At 44.3% G+C, this 23039-nt stretch overlaps 1 protein-coding gene across 3 annotated transcripts in view; it reads right to left on the reverse strand.

Annotated features, from left to right (window-relative positions):
- LOC135526042 (kinesin-like protein KIF13B) overlaps nt 1–23039 on the reverse strand; it is a 91686-nt gene that overhangs the window by 30900 nt on the left and 37747 nt on the right. For all 3 annotated transcript variants that reach the window (XM_064954073.1, XM_064954072.1, XM_064954074.1), the window contains exons 4-14: nt 13175–13187; nt 12769–12829; nt 12173–12265; nt 11684–11864; nt 10889–10976; nt 10083–10217; nt 2308–2420; nt 2005–2116; nt 1561–1773; nt 1068–1178; nt 727–861 (exon numbers count right to left, since the gene is read on the reverse strand). In XM_064954073.1, coding sequence (XP_064810145.1) covers nt 727–861; nt 1068–1178; nt 1561–1773; nt 2005–2116; nt 2308–2420; nt 10083–10217; nt 10889–10976; nt 11684–11864; nt 12173–12265; nt 12769–12829; nt 13175–13187 — 1255 coding nt within the window. The remainder of the gene's footprint in view (nt 1–726; nt 862–1067; nt 1179–1560; nt 1774–2004; nt 2117–2307; nt 2421–10082; nt 10218–10888; nt 10977–11683; nt 11865–12172; nt 12266–12768; nt 12830–13174; nt 13188–23039) is intronic.

Here is a 23039-nt window from a genome sequence, read left to right on the forward strand (position 1 = left end):
AGAGAAAACTTTACCAACGTCAACTAGAGTGAAGTGTTCATTCTATCATTTATGACAATCTGGTGAGCAAGGGTTTATTTAGTCTTCTAGGGCAACATAATGACAGAAGAGAAGCTGTGTGTATCTAATTATAGACAGGATGACTAACAAATAGCCTACCAAAATGTTGGAAATAAGCAGAAATATATCTAAATCAGGCAAGAACAAAAAACCCTGCACCCTGTCAAAAAATCTTTCCACTGTCTGACTGTAGCCTACAGCACATTTTCTATATTAGAGTGTTATTTTATTTAACCTTTATTTAACTTGGCAAGTCAGTTAAAAACAAATTCTTATTTACAATGACAGCCTACCCCGGCCAACCCTGGACGACGCTAGGCCAATTGTGCGCTGCCCTATGGGACTCCCAATCACGGCCGGTTGTGAAACAGCCTGGAATCAAACCAGGGTCTGTAGTGACGCCTCTAGCACTGAGATACAGTGCCTTACACCGCTGCGCCACTCGGGAGCCCAAGTGTGGGTTAGGGTCGGTCGGGTGCGGGTCTCAGATTTTCCCTTTATCACATATAGCCATGTGGATGGATTATTAGCAATTGCGGGTGACCCTTGCTCCACTAGTGGGGTGTGTGTGTGTGTGTGTGTGTGTGTGTGTGTGTGTGTGTGTGTGTGTGTGTGTGTGTGTGTGTGTGTGTGTGTGTGTGTGTGTGTTTGTGTGTGTGTGCGTACCTTCAGGTAGTAGACCAGCAGCTCATTGAGAGCGGGGTCAGCGTTGAGGTTGACTAGAAAACACTTGTCTTCTCCCACTCTGATGCCAGACGACTGGAGAGAGATGCCCAGGGATTCCAACTGTTTCTGACGCTCCTACAGGACACACAACAGAGAGAAACAATGCATCCATGCTGGTTGTTTTAATAAGGGCACACAGGAGCAAAACATTTCAAAATGTTGTGCAACATAAAAACAAAAAAAGAAGCATGTACAATTTTAGAAAGTCCCTGTTTCAGACCGTTTTCTTTTTTGTGCCTAGTGAGCACGACCCAGGACAGAAAGTACAAGTGTGTGTGTACCTGTGCGATCTCCTCCGTCTTGCGTAGTTTCTCCTCCCAGGTGACAGTCATCTCTTGGATGAGTTTCTCAGACTCCTCCAGCCTTTCCTTCAGCTCTGGGGCCTTCATAGACTGGCCAGGAGACAAGAAAAACACACTCTTATTTGTGTTCCCTCTCCCTGTCTCCCAGCAGACAAGATGTGGTAGTTGATGTAATTTGTAAACGGATGTTTCGGTTGAAAAAAAGTATTCATAGAACCAAATGCTCTCTGTTACACCTGAATGAAGCCTTCATTTTCCGGATGCAATTTCCAAACAGAACGCAACCAGTTTTGCCAGCTGGTGTGGGCCCTCTCCTCCCCTCCCGCCTTACCTTTACCTGTCTCAGTTGATCTCCCTCTTCCCCCTTCTCTGCTCTCCCCGCCTCTCTTCCCTTCCCCCCCTATATCCTCTCTTTATCCCTATTTCCTCCTCTCACTCCCTTTACCCCTTCTCTCTCCCCTCCACCCCTCACCTCTGCCTGTGTCAGCTGGTCCCGTAGTTTCTCCACCTCCTCGCGGAGCTCCCTGATGATGCGTGCGTTGGGGTCTTCGTTGACGACAGCGTGGTTGACGATGCTCTTGGCCCGGTCGGCGTAGCGCAGCGTGGACAGCGTCTCGTCGTAGTTGTCGGCCGCCGGGCTCACCGTGGCCACCATGGCCGTGCGGCTGTTGCCGCCCAGGCTGTCCTGGTGACGGGGAGGAAGGGAAAGGAGTGTTAGTAAGAGAGGGAGAATGAAAGAAAGACAAAAGGTTGCAGGGACCAAATTTTAATATGATTCTGGGGCAGAAGTGTTCAACTAAATAAAGGAAACAACAAAGATATGTGAGCGAGAGGGGGAAAGTAGGATGAGAGAAGTTATATTAAGAGCAGGAAAAAAGAGAAGATGTGTGTGTGTGTGTGTGTGTGTGCGTCTTACCTTAAGCAGCCACGTTAGTACAGAGTCTCTGTAGGGGACAAACTTGGTCTTGTTCTTCCCACACCCCTGTTCTGCCAGAGCAGATATGACCAGGCCGAGAGTGGTCAGAGACCTGCAGAGACACACAGAGAACACATCCTCCGTCAGGAAAAATATTGTAACACACACACCGGCCCGCGATCATAAGCGATAGAATGTTTTCTGGGTGTAAAGTGTGTATAATTTTGTTCATTTGGGAACTTGAAGCTAAAACTAGAACACTTGGAGCTGTGTCTGTGTCTGTGTGTGTTTTCAGTGACATACTTGTTGATGTTGCTGCCCTCCTTCATCCTCTCACCAGTAGCACCAGTCTTAGCAGCTCTCTCACTGCCAGCCAGGTCCACCAGACTCAGCTTACTCACCTTCTCACCACTCGTCTACAGAAAGGATAGGGAGGGAGGGAGAGAACAAGGGGGAGGCGGGAGTGAGGGAGAGGTTAACAGGGGGAGAAAAATGAAAGGAAGTGAGTGAGAACAGATAGAAGTACTTTTAGCAGATTTTCTTTCAATTAAAATAACTTCATTCGTGTTCGAATACATGCTAGAAGGACTCCGGTCCTGCACACAGTGCTTATTTGGGATGCCAGTGAAGTTGACAAAACATTTTCCATCCTATAATTTACATGCAGTACACAACCATGTTTCCTTGCACTAACATAAGGGGGGGGTGATGTATGTGTGTGGGTGCGTAATGGGGTCTTTATCTTACATAAGGTATGTGTGCATTAAGGACTGAAGCTTGACTGAGAGGCGGAGAGATAATTGACAGATGAGAAAGGTAGGTAGGGAGGGGAAGAGAGGATACGGAGAAAGGAGAGAAATAAAGAGGAAAGCGTTCTGGATAGGAGAGATAATTTAAGACAGAGGAAGAACAGAGAGAATGCAGGAATGCAGGACGGAAAGAATGTAAGAGCGAGAATGTAAGAGAAAGGGGCGGCAGAGTAGCCTAGTGGTTAGAGCGTTGGACTAGTAACCGAAAGGTTGCAAGTTCGAATCTCCGAGCTGACAAGGTACAAATCTGTCGTTCTGCCCCTGAACAGGCAGTTAACCCACTGTTCCTAGGCCGTCATTGAAAATAATAATTTGTTCTTAACTGACTTGCCTAGTTAAATAAAGGTAAAATAAATAAAAAAAATAGTGAGGGAGAATGAAAGTATGTGAGATGGGGTGAGTGAATGAGTTGAGCGAGAAATGAGAGAGAGAGCGGGGAGGGTAGAGAGAGCCAAAGGGCAGTGGGGTTGAATTATGTACGGAGTTGTGCTGAGTGGGAATAGAGCAGGCAGAGACTACAGTGTGTTGTGAAAACAAAGACCGCTCTTGTCCCCGGAGAGAGAGAACAGAAAGAAGGAAAAAGACTGCATGAACTAGGGTGAACCTAGGTCAAAAAGGATTCCAAGTATTTGGCTGGTACCTCAAACTGTTTTCACCAACTGGATTCCACAGGAAATATTTTGTTCTTTCCTATGATTTAGTTATTGCGTTATCACCCTTTTATAAAGATGCTATACTAAACTTCCCTCTCTCATCTCAGACACACAGGCTTAGATTACATGCACTGACAACAGGCCCTTGTGAATTTGCATTGAACTGAATTTCCATGGAGGTATGCAAATCATCAGTAAAGGGAGGATAAAGCATATTGTCAACAGCTGAAAAAGGAGAACCAATGATTCTCGATCTCTTTCTCTCACTGTGTGTGTGTGTTTTTCTTTAACTATCTTTGTGGGTACCAGAATTCCTCACAAGGACAGTAAAACAAGGAAAAGTAGAGACATTTTGCCAGTCCCCACAAGGTAAAATGCTATTTTAGGCTTAGGGGTTAGGTTTAGGAGTTATAGTTTTAGGGTTAGGGGTTAAGGTTAGGCTTAAGATTAGACTGAGGTTAAGGGTTAAGGAAAATAGGATGTTGGACTGGAATCAATTCTTTGGTCCCCACAAGGATAGCACTACAAAACTGTGTGTGTGTGTGTGTGTTGACGCGTGGACGGACTTAATTTGTGTGTCAGTTTCAATGATCCGGCTCAGTCTATATTTAGCTTTGTTTCCATTCCAGCATGTGCACCTGGGGCTGCATTCAGGAACACAACCAACAAGGTATCAAATGGTCAGTCTGCAACAATGGGCAACACTCATTGACTTGAACACAGCCTTATTTGACCTGGACTAGAATCAACTGTTCCACTCCTGCATTATTCAAATCTGTGTGCTTCATACATTGTCCCAGAAGACCAGGCGTGGGTGATTATATCACACACATGCATGTAAATAAAGTCAGGCACACACACACACACACACACACACACACACACACACACACACACACACACACACACACACACACACACACACACACACACACACACACACACACACACACACGGATGAGCGACCAGGTGTTGTTGGGATAACAAAGGATCAGGCTGACACAGCAGCAGATCAGCTGACATCCAGACAGAGAGAGAGCAGCTCATTACTTATTTAAAAGCTTTTCTTGGAGGCTAACATCACTAGCTAGTTCCTGAACAGTGGAAACTGAGGCTCGCTGACAGGAGAGTCTCTCTGGGACACTCTTAGGCTGCGTTTACACAGGCAGCCCAATTCGAATATTTTTTCCACTAATTGGTCTTTTGACCAATCACATCAGATATTTCTTCCATAGCTGATCTGATTGGTTAAAAGACCAATCCGTGAAAAAATATCCGAATTGGGCTGCCTGTTTAAACGTAGCCTACACACACAGTGCCCCAGATAGAAAGTGCTTAAGAAGTAGAGCAGTGGTACTCATTGCGCGGCCAGCGAGCCCTTATCGCGGTGATTTTCCATTCATAATTACATAACAATGATACAATTTCAATTCAATGTAGGCCTGAATCACTTCATTGAATATATATATATATATATATATATATTATATATATATATTATATATTATATTATATAATATATATATATTACCCTGGACTGTAGATACATGGCAGTACAGCATAACTGTTGAACAGAAAGGCCCGAAATAGAACGCAAACTGCTCAGCTACAGCGACCGACACATAATAGTTTGCTACTAGCTCATTTTGCAGTCTGGTCGACATGAATCGATTTATTGTGAAATAAATCAACAGAAATCTATTGACAATGAAGATGAGAGGAAAGGGCTGGAGAACAACGTGACAGCTATGAACGAACAACCGCCGGAGAACCAGAAAAATCAGGGACATGGCGGCGGGGAAATGCAGCTAGCTAACGTAGCTTTGGTGGATAAGAGAAGTTGGCTACGATCGATTCAAGAAGAACACAAAGTTCCAGACTTGTTGACAGACTTGTTTATACTGCATAATGGGACTAGCTCACTTTGTCTTGTTTGAAACGAGCAAATTTAGAGCGACATTTCCAGTTACACCATGCCCACTTTGACAAAACATATCTGGCACAAAGCAACCTCAGAAACAACAAAAGTGAGCAAATCAAAGGACAGCAAATAGCAGACAGGTCTATCTATCACTGTTGCAGAGAAAACGACAGAGGCAACATTTGAGATGGCAAGGATGCTCGCGAGAAACAAGAAGGCCTTCACAGACGCGGAGATAAGACTGTTTTTGACCTCCGCCGAAGTAGTGTATGCTGATTTCACAAACAAGGAAGCTATTTTAAAGCAAATTACAGGACTGCAACTCTCAGACTAGACCATAACAAGACGCATAGACATCAGTAAGCAACTGATTACTGACATATCCGTGGCGCCGTGTTTTAGTATTGCACTGGGATTCAAATGACATTGCCCAATCGTGTGTTTGTGTCCGCTTCCCTCAAAACGAGTCGTTCAGAGAGGAATTTATTATGTTTACTACCCCTTCAGGGACAAACACGAGGAGAGGATATTCTGAAAGCCCTCGTTACATTTTTTTGCAGATAATAATATTGACTGGTCAAATCTGGCATCTGTGTGCCCTGACGGCAGCCCAAACATGCGAGGGAAGGAGAAGGGACTCATAGGCCTGATGAGAGAGGATATTCCCGAATTTGTAACGTTTCGCTGTATCATTCATCAGGAAGCACTTGTGGCTAAACTCAAAGACTGACTTACAGAATGTGATGCCGCAGGTCGTGCGCTTGGTGAACATTATTATTAGGGCACTGAATCACCGGCAATTCCGCAAGTTGCTGGAGGAATACCAGACAGAATACAGCGACTTGATATTTCACAATGAGGTGAGATGGCTGTCTCGTGGCAGCTTTGGAAAGATTCCTCTCTCCTCCCTCAAATCTGTGGATTTGTTGCAAGCAAGGGGAGAGTGGAGCCAGAGCAAGATGATCCACAGTGGATATTAAGGCTGTTTTAACAGACATCACCTGCCACCTCAACACAGTTTATCTCCGGTTACAAGGGAAAGATAAAACTCTAGGCAAAATGCTGCGTGTGGTCAAAGCATTTCAAAATAAAATCACCACACTGTTCATACCTGACAGTTTGTTCATTTCCCAAAACTCAGAGCAGTCACAACATCCAACCCAGACATACTGCAACATTTTAGCTATGAGGCATTTGTGTGTTTGAGGATATCATGGAGTACAAGGAGTTTTTTCCAACTTCATTGAGAACCCTTTTCATGTGCCAGTATCATCTCTGACCCCAGTCATCACAGCCCTCTGTCCTGACAGTGCTGGAATAGAGAGTGAGATAGTGTCATCTCTGACCCCAGTCATCACAGCCCTCTGTCCTGACTGTGCTGGAATAGAGTGAGATAGTGTCATCTCTGACCCCAGTCATCACAGCCCTCTGTCCTGACTGTGCTGGAATAGAGTGAGATAGTGTCATCTCTGACCCCAGTCATCACAGCCCTCTGTCCTGACCGTGCTGGAATAGAGAGTGAGATAGTGGAGCTGCAGGCAAATGACACATTAATTGTAAGGTGAACTAAGATCAGGTGTTACCCATTTCTGGAGCCTTGTGTCAGACACAGAGTGTCCACTTCTGAAGCAATGTGTGCAAAAGGTGACATTTTTTGTCAGCACTTATTCCTGTGAAGCAACATTTTCAACAATGAACATTGTGAAACAAAAACAGAGAGACTGACCAATGCACACACGGATTGCCTCACAAGGACAGCAACAGACTATACATTTAGAATTCAGTCAAGGAGCAGAAGACATTTTCGCTCATCCAACTACTGTGGTAACCCTTAATATGGGTCTTATGCATGTGATGCAGCCTATTTGATGTGTGTGTATGTATATATTTGTGATGTGCTGTATCATCAGTTGCATGTGCTCTTTTGCTCTCAATTGATAATACTGGAAGAAAAAGTACAAATTAAAGACGGTGGTTGTCTCAACCTAAAGTTGCCCCCCACAAAAATTGTGAATAACACTGAAGTAGAGTGAGAGGATGAGAGAATTTTAGATAACAAAAGCATTACAGCAGTCGCAGTGTTTCCGCTGCAGCGTGGCGCTGTGCCACGGCAAAAGAAATCTGGAACATTTGAAAATGCTAAAACAGTCCACATTTACTTTCCCTCTGCAAACAAAACGAGTAACTAATAGAAAAATCCAACAATCCCATAGTAGAATAGTTTATACATTTACCTAGTCGACCTGTTGTTGTGCGTTCGATGCGGGAGAAATATTCCTCACAAGGCGCATTCAAGCTGCGAGTGCCATAGGGAGGGAACATGCATTCTGACAAGTGGTCAATGCACAACCATTCATAACGCAATCGCAGGGAAAACAGCAGTTGTAATGGTTTTTGTTAAAAGGGGGGGGGGGGTCCCAGCTTTATTGATTAATTTCTCAACTCCTAAATATGTGTGAACTGCACCATTTAAAACCCAGAGTTTTAAGCAGCAGCATGGTTAAGCACCTTATTGCATAGGGAAGAGTGGGGCTGGATGGTACACGGGTCAATTGTGGGGTAACTTGGGATAAAACACCACCCTCAAGCTTTTTTTTTTTTTTGAGTGTCTTAAGAAATTGTGATTAGCCAGATTACATTTTTAGTTGAGCAAGAGTAGTGGTAACCAGGGAAAGTGTTGTGGGAAAATGTGTGACATGAAGTGGTTTCGGTGAGAAGTACCGACAGGGGGCGTGTTACCCCTGGTGGCGGATTACCCAAAACTACCTTAACAGGTAGGCCTACATTATACTCACTGTGTTTGTCATTTCTTGGGGACAGACAATGCATCAATATGCATAACTAGTTAAAATATCACATTTGGGATCTAGCTAATGATTAGCACATTAGGGTAAATGCAAATAGGCAACCCCATGCTTCAGCCTATTTATAGATACTATGCTGCATCAGTTGGGCTACAGGTGATAATGCTAATAGCATACCCAATAATATGGACATGGGGTGTCAAACCCATTCCATGGAGGGCCTAGGATCTGCAGGTTTTTAGGTTCTTTACTAATTAGTGAGGGAGGAGAAAACCCGCAGACACGTGACCTTCCGTGGAATGAGGTTGACACATGATATAGACCAGTGCTGCCCAACCCTCTTCCTGGAGATCTACCATCCTGTGGGTTCAGGCCAACCCTAATTTAACACCTGATTCAGAGACTTGTCCCGAAGCTACATCTGCGTTGTCTTGGCTGTGTGCTTAGGGTCGTTGTCCTGTTAGAAGGTGAACCTTCACCCCCAGTCTGAGGTCCTGAGTGCTCTGGAGCAGGTTTTCATCAAGAATCTCTCTGTACATTGCTCTGTTCATCTTTCCCTCAATCCTGACTAGTCTCAATGTCCCTGCCACTGAAAAACATCCCCACAGCATGATGCTGCCACCACAATGACTCACAGTAGGAATGGTATTGGCCAGGTGATGAGCAGTGCCTGGATTCCTCCAGACATGATGCTTGGCATTCAGGCCAAAGAGTTCAATCTTGGTTTCATCAGATCAGAGAATCGTGTTTCTCATGGTCAGAGTCCTTTAGGTGCCTTCTGGAAAACTCCAAGCGGGCTTTAATGTGCCTTTTACTGAAGAGTGGCTTTCGTCTGGCCACTCTCTAATAAAAAGCCTAATTGGTGGAGTGCTGCAAAGATATGAGAAACTTCAAGAAGGATAACCATCTCCACAGATGATCTCTGGAACTCTGTCAGAGTGACCCTCGGGTTCTTGGTCACCTCCCTGACCAAGGCCCTTCTCCACCGATTGCTCAGTTTGGCCGGGCGGTCAGCGCTAGGAAGAGTCTTGGTGGTTCCAAACGTCTTCCATTTAAGAGTGATGGAGGCCACAGTGTTCTCTGGGACCTTCAATGGTGCAGACATTTTCTGGTATCCTTCCCTAGATCTGTGCCTTGACACAATCCTGTCTCTGAGCTCTATGGACAATTCCTTCGACCTCATGGTTTGGTTTTTGCTCTGACATGCACTGTCAACTGTAGGACCTCATATAGACAGCTGTGTGCCTTCCCAAATCATGTCCATTCAATTGAATTTTCCACAGGTGGACTCCAATCAAGTTGAAGAAACATCTCAAGGATTGTCAATGGAAACAAGACTCAATTGCGCTCAATTTCGAGTCTCATAGCAAAGGGTCTGAATACTTATGTAAATAAGGTATCAGTTTTTTAAATATATATATACATTTTTATATGTGTAAAAATTTATATTTGTCATTATGGGGTTGTGTGTAGATTGAGGAAATTTAATTTAATCAACATTAGAATAAGGCTGTAACGTAACAAAATGTGGAAAAAGTCAAGGGGTCTGAATACTTTCTGAATGCACTGTAACCAATAACCAATATGTTATTGGACTCATTTCTGGAGGTGGAAATTATATTTTAGATGGTGTAAACGTAATTTTATTTTCATCAATTTTGGAGTATAATGTCCTTTTAAAAAGTCATAAGAACTTGACTTCCCAGTCTTTCTACATAAAAATGATCTGGGGGGGGTTAACCTCCAAAACAAAGGGGGGAGGGAACCCCCCCTTAACCCTCAGATGGAGGGTTTGTGCCTCTGTGTGCATGTGTGTTTCCATGTTTGTGTGTGTGTGTGTGTGTGTGTGTGTGTGTGTGTGTGTCTGTTCCTTTGTGTCAGCATGGCTTACCCCAGACAGCAGGTCTTTGAGTGTGTGTGTGAGGATGATGTTGAAGACTGCGTGAGATCTGCTGCTCTCCTCGTTCATGTTGGTGGCGGCCACCGTACGAGACTTATTCCCCTCTGACATCAGAGACTCGATGTCCTAGGAGAGATCGGAGACGGGTGGATAGAGGGAGGAAGAAGAGGAGGGGGGTATCGGAGAGGATGGAAGGTCAGTGAGAGATGTAAGGAGAGAGAGAGAGTGAGTGAGAAGACAAACGGGGGACGGAAGAAGGCAGGAGAGAAAGGAAGAACGGAGAACAGAGAGAGGAAGGGAGATGCTATAAATAATTCATTAGAAAACAAATAAATACTTCTATATTGTTTCCAGAGAAACCATCCCTCTGGGCAGGGCAGCATGACATATTTACAAAAGCTGAAGAGCAGCCGTGCATCCAGGTACTTTTTTTTGCAGGTGCTCGAGTTTTCAGTGAACTCTACACACTGCTGTTCATGCTCCCAAGTGATTTGATCATTACGTTTTGACCATTAGGTCTTCATCAGACATCCTGACCTAATAAAATCCCCTGGGAGCATGAACGCCCCAGCATGGTACACTACCACTGATGTGAGAACAGCTAGCAAACCTCTCAGCTGACACACCCCTCTCTACTCTCCAACCCAGACCATAAATATCTCATGGAGATACCATATCATCGTATCAATTCTGTCGCTTATGAATATTGAATAAAGCTTGTATCATCAGCAGCATGGTCATATCAGTAGTCAGTCTACTAGTGGTGGTAGTGGTACAGCAGTGGTATTGTGGTGTACCTTGTAGCTGGCCACAGCCAGACGAGACAGGCCGTCCACGTACGGCCCCAACACCTTGTGTTCCCTCACTCTCAGAGCCTGTCTGCTCCTGGGGGGGGGGGGGGGATGACAGATATGAATGTGGTTTACTATGGAAGAAATCCACAGTCATCTTGCTTCCATGCTCTTATCTAAAAGTAATATAAATAAATGAATGCATTTATACATTTCTATCATTTTTCATTTGTATATTAATAAAAAAAGTATTCATTTATTTGTAAATAAATTAATCTCAAATAGTGTTCTATTTGAGATGTATCCCTATACACTCTCCCACATTCTGTGTAAAAGCAACAGTTCTCCAAATAGAATCAGCAATAGCCAGATCAATACAAGTGGTATATCATTAGGCCAAGTTCTAGCATCTGTATAATGTGGCAGACTGACTCCATATGGCCATCAGATGTCGGACCTCCCACTCCTGTGGCACGCAGCTCTGCTATTCTATTGATTGTTTTAGCAGGGGTCAGAGGTGACGGGGTCATAACCTTTGGGGTCAAGCGGGAGCCATAGAAACTGTGAGCAGACAAACAGGTGCAAATGTGTGCAAAACCATTGGGGCCCTGCTCTGAAGCATGTTTGGAAACATACTGGATAGGCAAAAGCTACCAGTATGTCATGGAACAATTGAGTTATTAGTGTCTACATCAAGGGAGGAAGCGTGTTTAAATGATTTAAAAATGGGGCCACAGACAACTATAGTATATTCAAACCATTAACTAAAACAAGAGGTCATGTGGAGGTTAAAGGTCGTACCCTTTGGGGTCAAGGAGGTCGCGGACCTTCTCGTTGTATATCTCCATGTAGGAGACCTCTATGGTGAAGCCTTCCCCCTCCCTCTGCTCCAGCAGGGTCCGGTCAAACAGAGAACTGCACAGCCGCGGGATCAGACCTGGAGAGTCCACCGAACCCATCATTGTGTACGACTTCCCCGAACCTGGAGGGACACACACATACAGCCAATGGGTGAGCACGGATGTGAGGAGACAGCCAATGGGAGAGCATAGTAGGGAGGTGACAGATGAACGCCTAAGGATCTGTTACATGCTAATCAGAACAGCCAATAGTATATGTCATAGGGAAAAACTCAATTGCATTTCCTTGATTCCTTGTCTCCTCCTTACCCATTGGATGAGATGGTGACCTTCTGACCTCATCTAATGGGTTTGGAGAAGGAGGCGAGGAGAGAGGCCTCAAGTAATAAAGGAAACGCAATTCAGATTATCCCATAATGTAATAACATACCCGTCTGTCCATACGCGAAGATGCAGGCATTGTAGCCCTGGAAAGCGTTGTGCAAAAGACTCTCCCCAAGGCACTGGAACACCACGTCCTGACCTGGAGACAACCACCAGGCAACGTTACAACACCACACATTATTATACAATATAAAACAGTACAAAAATACATTGATCCCTTTAGGGGTGCTTTAGAAAATGATCTGGAGCACACAGAAAATTACAAAATAAGCTACAAGCTATGCATGTTAATTTAAAATAGGACCTTCAGACCGTAGCCATGAACAGTGCGAGAAACAATCACCTACAGATTCATCCAAGCGAGTAAACTACAGAGAATTCAGGTGGGATCCTAATTCCTTAGTCACCGTAGAGACAAATGTTTGAAAAAATACCTAAAAACCACCTGAACAGACCTATCCCATTGAGCAAAAGACGTTGAAAAGACTGTTTCAATGTCTTTTCAACCAAAAATACACTGTTTCAATGTCCTTTCAACATCTTGTGCTCACAGGGACACCTCTAGATACACGAGGTGGAGGAAGAAGAGGGAAGGAAGGGAAGTGAGGAGGAGGGGCTAACGTGAGGAAAATGAAAACTGACCTGCAAACTTGTCCTTTTCCGACTCGTCCATGGACCAGAAACAGTAGTCGTAGGCAAAGGTCTGAGGGACAAGACATAGAATGAAACAAAACAGTTTAGAACTGATTTAAAACAGCTGTTATTTAGCGGGCAAAACATATTGGAATGATCAGTTAAAATGGCATTGTAACAGTGTCATTTCAACCAGTTTTGCCCGTTCGGTGTTTCTTGTTGAGCATTGGCAATGATAAACATGGCATACAAATGAACCGTGTGTGTACATGTCAACATAAAAGTACAATGATTGCTTTATAAAACGCATAAATACAGCGTAGCTAGAATGTAAACACAGAGACATTAACAGCATTGCCAACCAAACATTAACACAATCAATAGTAATAGCAGCCAGTCACAGTTCTGGACTTACCTTGGTCTGATTCCTGATGAAGTTCACACGAGGTCACAGGATGGCCACATGGGTAGAGGTAGAGGTAGAAAGAAAGAAAGAAAGAAAGAAAGAAAGAAAGAAAGAAAGAAAGAAAGAAAGAAAGAAAGAAAGAAAGAAAGAAAGAAAGAAAGAAAGGGGGACATTTAGACTAAAGCATCATGTATCAGACACCATGTAAACAAACACCAGGAATTACTGGACCCGTATTCTCAAAGAGTCTTAGTAGGAGTGCTGATCTAGGATCAGGTCCTCCATGTCCATATAATATTATTAATTATGATCCAAACAGAAAACCTGATCCTATATCAGCACTCCTACTCTGAGGTACTTTGTGGACACTGGCCCTGATGTACTGTAGTGCACCCCGAGACAGACAATCACACACTGTAACAGGATTTTCTGAGAAAGGTCCAAAAATGAATTCTTTTGGCACTGCGTTAAGGGTACACACAGTTTGGTGAGGGCTTTGAGATTATTCTCTGTCAATAACCTTGCTCATTTTAAGAGGCCCACTTGTGATCTTAAGAAGCATAGTTTGAGTATAATGATGTGTATTCAGATTACATCCTACTATCAGTGATGTGATCATCACGAGATAAGTCAAGAAAAGAAAGACTGCTGGTCTATATCAATAATGAGCAACAGATAATGGAGGATACAGTAGTTAGTATTCATATTAGCGTTGTTTTGCTATTTGTCTGAGACATGATGCATGGGTAATAAAGCTAACATGAACCTATTCACAGGAATGCACGCTAGCTTCCACTCTTCCTGCTCACCTCTCCCCTTCTCTCAGTCTCACACTCTCTCTCTCTCTAAAATGTTCAACCCTGTGGCTGCCGAGGCCTGGAGTTGATAAACCCTTGTTTATGACAATGTTTCATTACTGTTTCCAACCCCATAGGCTATTTCATGGGGGGGGGGGGGGGTCCTGGCTCCCGGCTCCCTGTGCGAACAACACAGAGAGAGTGAGAGTCTATAGGACACAAAGCCACTCTCTTGATCCATGTCATCAGTTGGACTTTGTTCAGTGGACCTGAACACAAACAGAGAGAGCATCACTCAATGGCAGAGGAGAGGATGGAGGAGGGAGAGATAGAGGGAAAGGGGGAGAGAGAGAATCGGAGATTCACATAATGACAAGAGAGGGAGAGTCGAGCCGAGCAGCAGGGTAAATATGCATTTAAGGACTCCCTTATCTACTCTGTGGCTGAGCAGAAGCTTTACACAGCACTGAATGAACACAATGACCTATATAAACATTACACTCCAACACACAGGCCGTGGGAGAAAGACAAGGAGACACTCAGTTTCTACACCGCATTCACAAAATGCTGGGGATGTTACTCTCGAACACAAACACACTGGCTCCCCTCAGAGAGCATGCATGACCCACGTATTTGCACACACACTCTTTCAGACATTTTGTGTGTCCTTTGAAAGTCCCACACACTGGTTGTCCATTAGTAAATTAGTTTAATAATAGATTACACAGCAACAGTACACACACGGTTCATATCTGAAAAATCACCATGTGCGAGAGCACACATCATGACATGGAGTCACACACACACACACACACACACACACACACACACACACACACACACACACACACACACACACACACACACACACACACACACACACACACACACACACACACACACACACACGAGAGACCCACTGGAGCATATGCAGCAATGTTAGTGACAACAGAGGAGAGCTGGCTGGCACAAAGACAGAGAGAGAGATAGGAATAAATATGGCCGCAGGCTGTTCCAGTGACCTGGGGCTGGGCTTGTCGTAAGGGATCAGCTCAACTGTATAACAAGCAGAGCTAACAGGCAGAGAGTGCATGTGTGTGTAGGTGTGTGTGTGAGCGTCACATCTCCAAAAACTGCAGGGAGGATTAGAGACCCTTGGGGCACTAGTTAACATGTCAGCGGGTTGGGCCTCCATCTCACAGGCCCAGGAGTAGACCGTGCTGGGTGGTGGACATGGACCTCCAGGATGGGACCAGGATAGCCAATCATGCTTTAGTGACTGGGCCAGCATAGCCAAATCAGGCTTCAGTGACTGGACCAGCATAGCCAATCAGGGTTTAGGATCAAGACCAGTGCATCTATCGGTAGCTATGCTGAGTAGGGATGTGACAAATAGACAATTTATGTTAATGTTGAATTTTCCGTACAAAATAAGAAAAATTCATACAATTCCATGTGAATTCACAATGCAGCTGAGCTGCTGCTAGCAACGGTGTGGGTCTCAAGGTTGCTCCTTTCATATAGTTAAGCATTGCACCTGTACTACCATTACTGTACCTCAATTCTACCGCGCAAAGTTTGCATTTCCTTCTCATTTAACTTTTGCTGACATTTGTCCAACGACGTTTTGTAGAATTTATTGTTTTGTTCGGTAAAAAGAATATGTACGCTCACAACGCTGCACCTTGGTCCTCCTCCTTCAACAGCCGTGACACAGTTGTTGAATCTTGTTATGTTCATACGAATATTTACACATGTTAAGTTTTCTGAAAATAAACGCAGTTGATAGTGAGTTTATTTGGTTCGTCTGTGCAGCAAACTGTAAGTAGCATTTCTGAGTTACTACTAAAATGTTCGCAAAGCGCTCATTATCATTTGTTCTGTCTTACTATCCAGGTCTGAACCCAAACAATTCGAGCTTCTACTTTTAAAAATCCACCTTTCCAGAAACAAGTCTCTCACCGTTGCCGCTTGCTATAGACCACCCTTTGCCCCCAGCTGTGCCCTGGACACCGTATGTGAATTGATTGCCCCCAATCTATCTTCAGAGCTCGTGCTGCTAGGTGAACTAAATTGGGACATGCTTAACTTCTTGGTGACAGGGGGCAGTATTTTCAAATTCAACTGCCTGCTACTCATCCCCAGAAGATAAGATATGCATTTTATTAGTAGATCTGGATATAAAACACTCTGACGTTTCTAATACTGTTTGAATCATGTCTGTGAGTTTTACAGAACTTATGTAGCAGGCGAAACCCCAAGGGACCTTCTTGCAGTTCCTACCGCTTCCACTGGATGTCACCAGTCTTTAGAAATTGGTTGAGGTTTTTCCTTTGTGTAATGAAGAAGTAGCCCTGTTCAAAACGAGGGTCACTTGAAGTGAACTGTTAGATAGAGGTGCGTGACCAGAAAGGTAGCGTCAGTTTGTTTTCTTCCTGTATTGAACTAAGATCATCCCGTCTTCATTTTATCGATTATTTAATTTAAAAAATACCTAAAGTTGTATTACAAAAGTAGTTTGAAATGTTTTGGCAAAGTTTACAGGTAACGTTTGAGATATTTTGCAGTCACGTTGCGCAAGCTGGAACCAGTGTTTTTCTGGATCAAACGCACCAAATAAATGGACATTTTGGATATATATCGATGGAATTAATCGAACAAAAGGACCATTTGTGATGTTTATGGGACATATTGGAGTGCCAACAGAAGAAGCTCGTCAAAGGTAAGGCATGATTTATATTTTTATTTCTGCGTTTTGTGTCGCGGCTGCAGGGTTGAAATATGCTTCTCTCTCTTTGTTTACTTAGGTGCTATCCTCAGATAATAGCATCGTTTGCTTTCGCCAAACAGCCTTTTTGAAATCTGACATGTTGGCTGGATTCACAACACGTGTAGATTTAATTTGGTATCTGACATGATTTCATGAAATTTCAATTTTTATAGTAATTTATTTGAATTAGGCGCTCTGCATTTTCTCTCGCTAGCGTCCCACATATCCCAGATGTTAACACCCCGGCCATCCTACAATCTATGTTTGATACCCTCAATCTCACAAAAATTATCAATGAACCCACCAGGTACAACCCCAAATTCGTAAACACAGGCACCCTTATACATACCATCCTAACCAACTTGCCCTCCAAATACACCTCTGCTGTTTTCAACCAAAATCTCAGCGATCACTGCCTCATTGCATGCATCCATAACGGGTCAAACGATCACCTCTTATCACTGTCAAACACTCCCTAAAACACTTCAGCGAGCAGGCCTTTCTAATTGACCTGCCCGGGTATCCTGGAAGGATATTGACCTCATCCCGCCAGTAGAGGATGCCTGGTTATTCTTTAAAAGTGCCTTCCTCACCATCTTAAATAAGCATGCCCCATTCAAAAAATGTAGAACCAGGAACAGCTATAGCCCTTGGTTCACTCCAGACCTGATTGCCCTTGACCAGCACAAAAACATCCTGTGGCGTTCTGCATTAGCATCGAATAGCCCCCGTGACATGCAACTTTTCAGGGAAGTTAGGAACCAATATACACAGGCAGTTAGAAAAGCCAAGGCTCGCTTTTTCAAGGAGAAATTTGCATCCTGTAGCACAAACTCAAAAAAGTTCTGGGACACTAAAGTCCATGGAGAATAAGAGCACCTCCTCCCAGCTGCTCACTGCACTGAGGCTAGGAAACACTGTCACCACCGATAAATCCACTATAATTAAGAATTTCAATTTTTCTACGGCTGGCCATGCTTTCCACCTGGCTACCCCTATAGCCGGTCAACAGCCCTGCACCCTCCACAGGAACTCGCTCAAGCCTCCCCCATTTCTCCTTCATCCAAACCCAGATAGCTGATGTTCTGAAAGAGCTGCAAAATCTGGATCCCAACAAATCAGCTGGGCTAGACAATCTGGGCCCTCTCGTTCTAAAATGATCTGCCGAAATTGTTGCAACCCCTATTACTAGACTGATCGACCTCTCTTTTGTATTGTCTGATATTCCCATTGATTGGAAAGCTGCCGCGGTCATCCCTCTCTTCAAAGGGGGAGACACTCTAGACCCAAACTGCTACAGATCAATATCTATCCTACCCTGCCTTTCAAAAGGGTCTTCTCGAAAGCCAAGTTAACAAACAGATTACCGACCATTTCGAATCCCACCGTACCTTCTCCTCTATGCAATCTGGTTTCAGAGCTGGTCATGGATGCACCTCAGCCACACTCAAGGTCCTAAACGATATCATAACCGCCATTGATAAGAGACGTTACTGTGCAGCCGTATTCATCGACCTGGCCAAGGCTTTCAACTCTGTCAATCACCACATTCTTATCGGCAGACTCAACAGCCTTGCTTTCTCAAATGATTGCCTCGCCTGGTTCACCAACTACTTCTCTAATAGAGTTCAGTGTGTCAAATATCGGAGGGCCTGTTGTCCGGACCTCTGGCAGTCTCTATGGGGGTGCCACAGGGTTCAATTCTCGGGACGACTCTCTTCTCTGTATACATCAATGATGTCGCTCTTGCTGCTGGTGATTCTCTGATCCTCAACTACGCAAACGACACCATTCTGTACACCTCTGGCCTTGCTTTGGACACTGTGTTAACTAACCTCCAGACGAGCTTCAATGCCATACAACTCTCCTTCCGTGGCCTCCAACTGCACTTAAATGCAAGTAAAACTGAACGCATGCTCTTCAACCGATTGCTGCCCGCACCTGCCCGCCCGTCCAGCATCACTACTCTGGACGGTTCTGACTTAGAATATGTGGACAACTACAAATACCTAGGTGTCTGGTTAGACTGTAAACTCTCCTTCCAGACTCACATTAAGCATCTCCAATCCAAAATTAAATCTAGAATCGGCTTCGTATTTCGCAACAAAGCATCCTTCACTCATGCTGCCAAACATAACCTCGTAAAACTGACTATCCTGCCGATCCTCGACTTTGGCGATGTCATTAACAAAATAGCCTCCAACACTCTACTCAACAAATTGGATGCAGTCTATCACAGTGCAATCCGTTTTGTCACCAAAGCCCCATATACTACCCACCACTGCGACCACCACTGGCCCTCGATTCATACTCGTCGCCAAACCCACTGACTTCGGGTCATCTACGAGTCTCTGCTAGGTAAAGCCCTGCCTTATCTCAGCTCACTGGTCACCATAGAAGCACCCACCCGTAGCACGCGCTCCAGCAGGTACATCTCACTGGTCACCCCAAAAGCCAATTCTTCCTTTGGCCGCCTTTCCTTCCAGTTCTCTGCTGCCAATTACTGGAACGAACTGCAAAAATCACGGAAGCTGGAGACTCATATCTCCCTCACTAGCTTTAAACACCAGCTGTCAGCAGCTCACAGATCACTACCCATCTGTAAATAGCCCATCCAACTTCCTCATCACCATACTGTATTTATTTATTTATTTATCTTGCTCCTTTGCACCCCAGTATCTCTACTTGCACATTCATCTTCTGCACATCTACCATTCGTGTTTAATTGCTATATTGTAATTACTTCACCACCATGGCCGATTTATTGCCTCATTTGCACACACTGTATATAAACTTTTTCTACTGTATTATTGACTGTATGTTTGTTTATTCCATGTGTAACTCTGTGTTGTATGTGTCAAACTGCTTTGCCTTATCTTGGCCAGATAAGGCAAAGCAGTTGTAAATGATAACTTGTTCTCAACTAGCCTACCTGGTTAAATAAAGGTGAAATACATTTTTTTAAATTTAGTTAGGATTCTCTATGAGATTTTAAATATACAGTGCCTTGCGAAAGTATTCGGCCCCCTTGAACTTTGCGACCTTTTGCCACATTTCAGGCTTCAAACATAAAGATATAAAACTGTATTTTTTTGTGAAGAATCAACAACAAGTGGGACACAATCATGAAGTGGAACGACATTTATTGGATATTTCAAACTTTTTTAACAAATCAAAAACTGAAAAATTGGGCATGCAAAATTATTCAGCCCCCTTAAGTTAATACTTTGTAGCGCCACCTTTTGCGGTGTTTCGGACGTGTCATTTCCAGTCACAACTTGCAGACTTGTTTACGTGCTGCTGTCCATTTTGTTGCTAACCTTACTTTACTACCTGACAACTTTACGGTTTTTACTCTTTTATTACCATTTATATTTTTAGTTTTTCCCTTACTCAACTTTTTTTCATTCAACTTTTTCACTCCGGACGCTTTATCTGGACATGATTCGTCAGGACCTCCACCAGCCGAAGCTAAGTAGTAACATTAACATGATGCCTTCTAATTTCAGTCGCTGTACTCATAATATACAGCAGAATGATCGCCTTAGGGCGAGGATAGATGTGCCGCAAGCCCAGCTTCAGACGCAATCGTTAGGTAACGGTAATTTCAGTGTAAGAAAGAATGAAACAGCGACTGTGCCACCATTAAGTACAGATAGTAATATAAATCGCCTCGCACGGTCCCCGCAGCCGGACAACTTTCTCATGGTTTCTGAAGGGAAATGCTGTAGGAATGCTCAACCGGTGTCGCTCATTCAGCCGACAAACTTTCAACCGGTTCTCCCCATTAAGCAGCGAGTCGGAGTCAGAGGTCGAGCCTTCTCTGGTCTCTACTCCTCCCGTTACGGGGTTTGAGACGCCAAAGCCTCCCACCATTAGCTCTGACAAATTGAAAACCCTAGTCATTGGCGACTCCATTACCCGCAGTATTCGACTTAAAACGAATCATCCAGCGATCATACACTGTTTACTAGGGGGCAGGGCTACCGACGTTAAGGCTAATCTGAAGATGGTGCTGGCTAAAGCTAAAACTGGTGAGTATAGGGATATTGTTATCCATGTCGGCACCAACGATGTTAGGATGAAACAGTCAGAGGTCACCAAGCGCAACATAGCTTCAGCATGTAAATCAGCTAGAACGATGTGTTGCCATCGAGTAATTGTCTCTGGCCCCGCTACCAGTTTGGGAGAGTGATGAGCTCTACAGCAGAGTCTCACAACTCAATCGCTGGTTGAAAACTGTTTTCTGACCCTCCCAAAATATAGAATTTGTAGATAATTGGCCCTCTTTCTGGGTCTCACCCACAAACACAAACACGACCAAGCCTGGCCTGTTGAGGAGTGACGGACTCCATCCTAACTGGAGGTGTGCTCTCATCTTATCTACGAACATAGACAGGGCTCTAACTCTCCTAGCTCCACAATGAAACAGGGTGCAGATCAGGCAGCAGGCTGTTAGCCAGCCTGCCAGCTTAGTGGAGCCTGCCACTAGCACAGTCAGTGTAGTCAGCTCAGCTATCCCCATTGAGACCGTGTCTGTGCCTCGACCTAGGTTGGGCAAAAATAAACATGGCGGTGTTCGCCTTAGCAATCTCACTAGAATAAAAAAACCCTCCATTCCTGCCATTATTGAAAGAGATTGTAATACCTCACATCTCAAAATAGGACTACTTAATATTAGATCCCTCACTTCCAAGGCAGTTATAGTCAATGAACTAATCAGTGATCATAATCTTGATGTGATTGCCCTGACTGAAACATGGCTTAAGACTGATGAATTTACTGTGTTAAATGAGGCCTCACCTACTGGTTACACTAACGACCATATCCCCTGAGTATCCCGCAAAGGCGGAGGTGTTGCTAACATTTACGATAGCAAATTTCAATTTACAAAAAATAAAAACATTTTCGTCTTTTGAACTTCTAGTTATGAAATCTATGCAGCCGACTCAATCACTTTTTATAGCTACTGTTTACAGGCCTCCTGGGCCATATACAGCGTTCCTCACTGAGTTCCCTGAATTCCTATCGGACCTTGTAGTCATAGCAGATAATATTCTAATTTTTGGTGACTTTAATATTCACATGGAAAGGTCCACAGACCCACTCCAAAATGCTTTCGGAGCCATCATCGACTCAGTGGGTTTTGTCCAACATGTCTCCGGACCTACTCACTGCCACAGTCATACTCTGGACCTAGTTTTGTCCCATGGAATAAATGTTGTGGATCTTAATGTTTTTCCTCATAATCCTGGACTCACTCATAATCGGACCACCATTTTATTATGTTTGCAATCGCAACAAATAATCTGCTCAGAGCTCCCTCTGTGATTGAAGATATCCCTCTAGTGGTGTGGGGGCTGTGCTTTGACAAAGTGGGTGGGGTTATATCCTGCCTGTTTGGCCCTGTCCGGGGGTAACATCGGATGGGGCCACAGTGTCTCCTGACCCCTCCTGTCTCAGTCTCCTGTATTTATGCTGCAGTAGTTTATTTGTCGGGGGGCTAGGGTCAGTCTCTTATATCTGGAATATTTCTCCTGTCTGATCCGGTGTCCTGTGTGAATTTAAGTATGCTCTCTCTAATTCTCTCTCTCTCTCGGAGGACCTGAGCCCTAGGACCATGCCTCAGGACTACCTGGCATGATGACTCCTTGCTGTCCCCAGTCCACCTGGCCATGCTGCTGCTCCAGTTTCAACTGTTCTGCCTGCGGCTATGGAACCCTGACCTGTTCACCGGACGTGCTACCTGTCCCAGACCTGCTGTTTTCAACTCTCTAGAGACAGCAGGAGCGGTAGAGATACTCTCAATGATCGGCTATGAAAAGCCAACTGACATTTACTCCTGAGGTTCTGACCTGTTGCACCCTCGACAACTACTGTGATTATAATTATTTGGCCATGCTGGTCATTTATGAACATTTGGCCATGTTCTGTTATAATAATATATCAATATAATATATCCCATTTAGCAGACGCTTTTGTCCAAAGCGACTTACAAGTCGGCTGGGGCCACTACTTTTACATATGGGTGGCCCCAGCGGGAATCGAACCCACGACGCTTGGCATTGCAAGCGCCATGCTCTACCGACTGAGCCACACAGGACCCACCCGGCACAGCCAGAAGAGGACTGGCCACCCCTCATAGCCTGGTTCCTTTCAAGGGTTTCTTTCTAGGTTTTGGCCTTTCTATGGAGTTTTTCCTAGCCACCGTGCTCTACACCTGCATTGCTTGCCGTTTGGGGTTTTTGGCTGGGTTTCTGTACAGCACTTTGAGATATCAGCTGATGTAAGAAGGGCTATATAAATA

The sequence above is a fragment of the Oncorhynchus masou genome, chromosome 32 (genome assembly GCF_036934945.1).
Source record: "Oncorhynchus masou masou isolate Uvic2021 chromosome 32, UVic_Omas_1.1, whole genome shotgun sequence".
Taxonomy (NCBI): domain Eukaryota; kingdom Metazoa; phylum Chordata; class Actinopteri; order Salmoniformes; family Salmonidae; genus Oncorhynchus; species Oncorhynchus masou.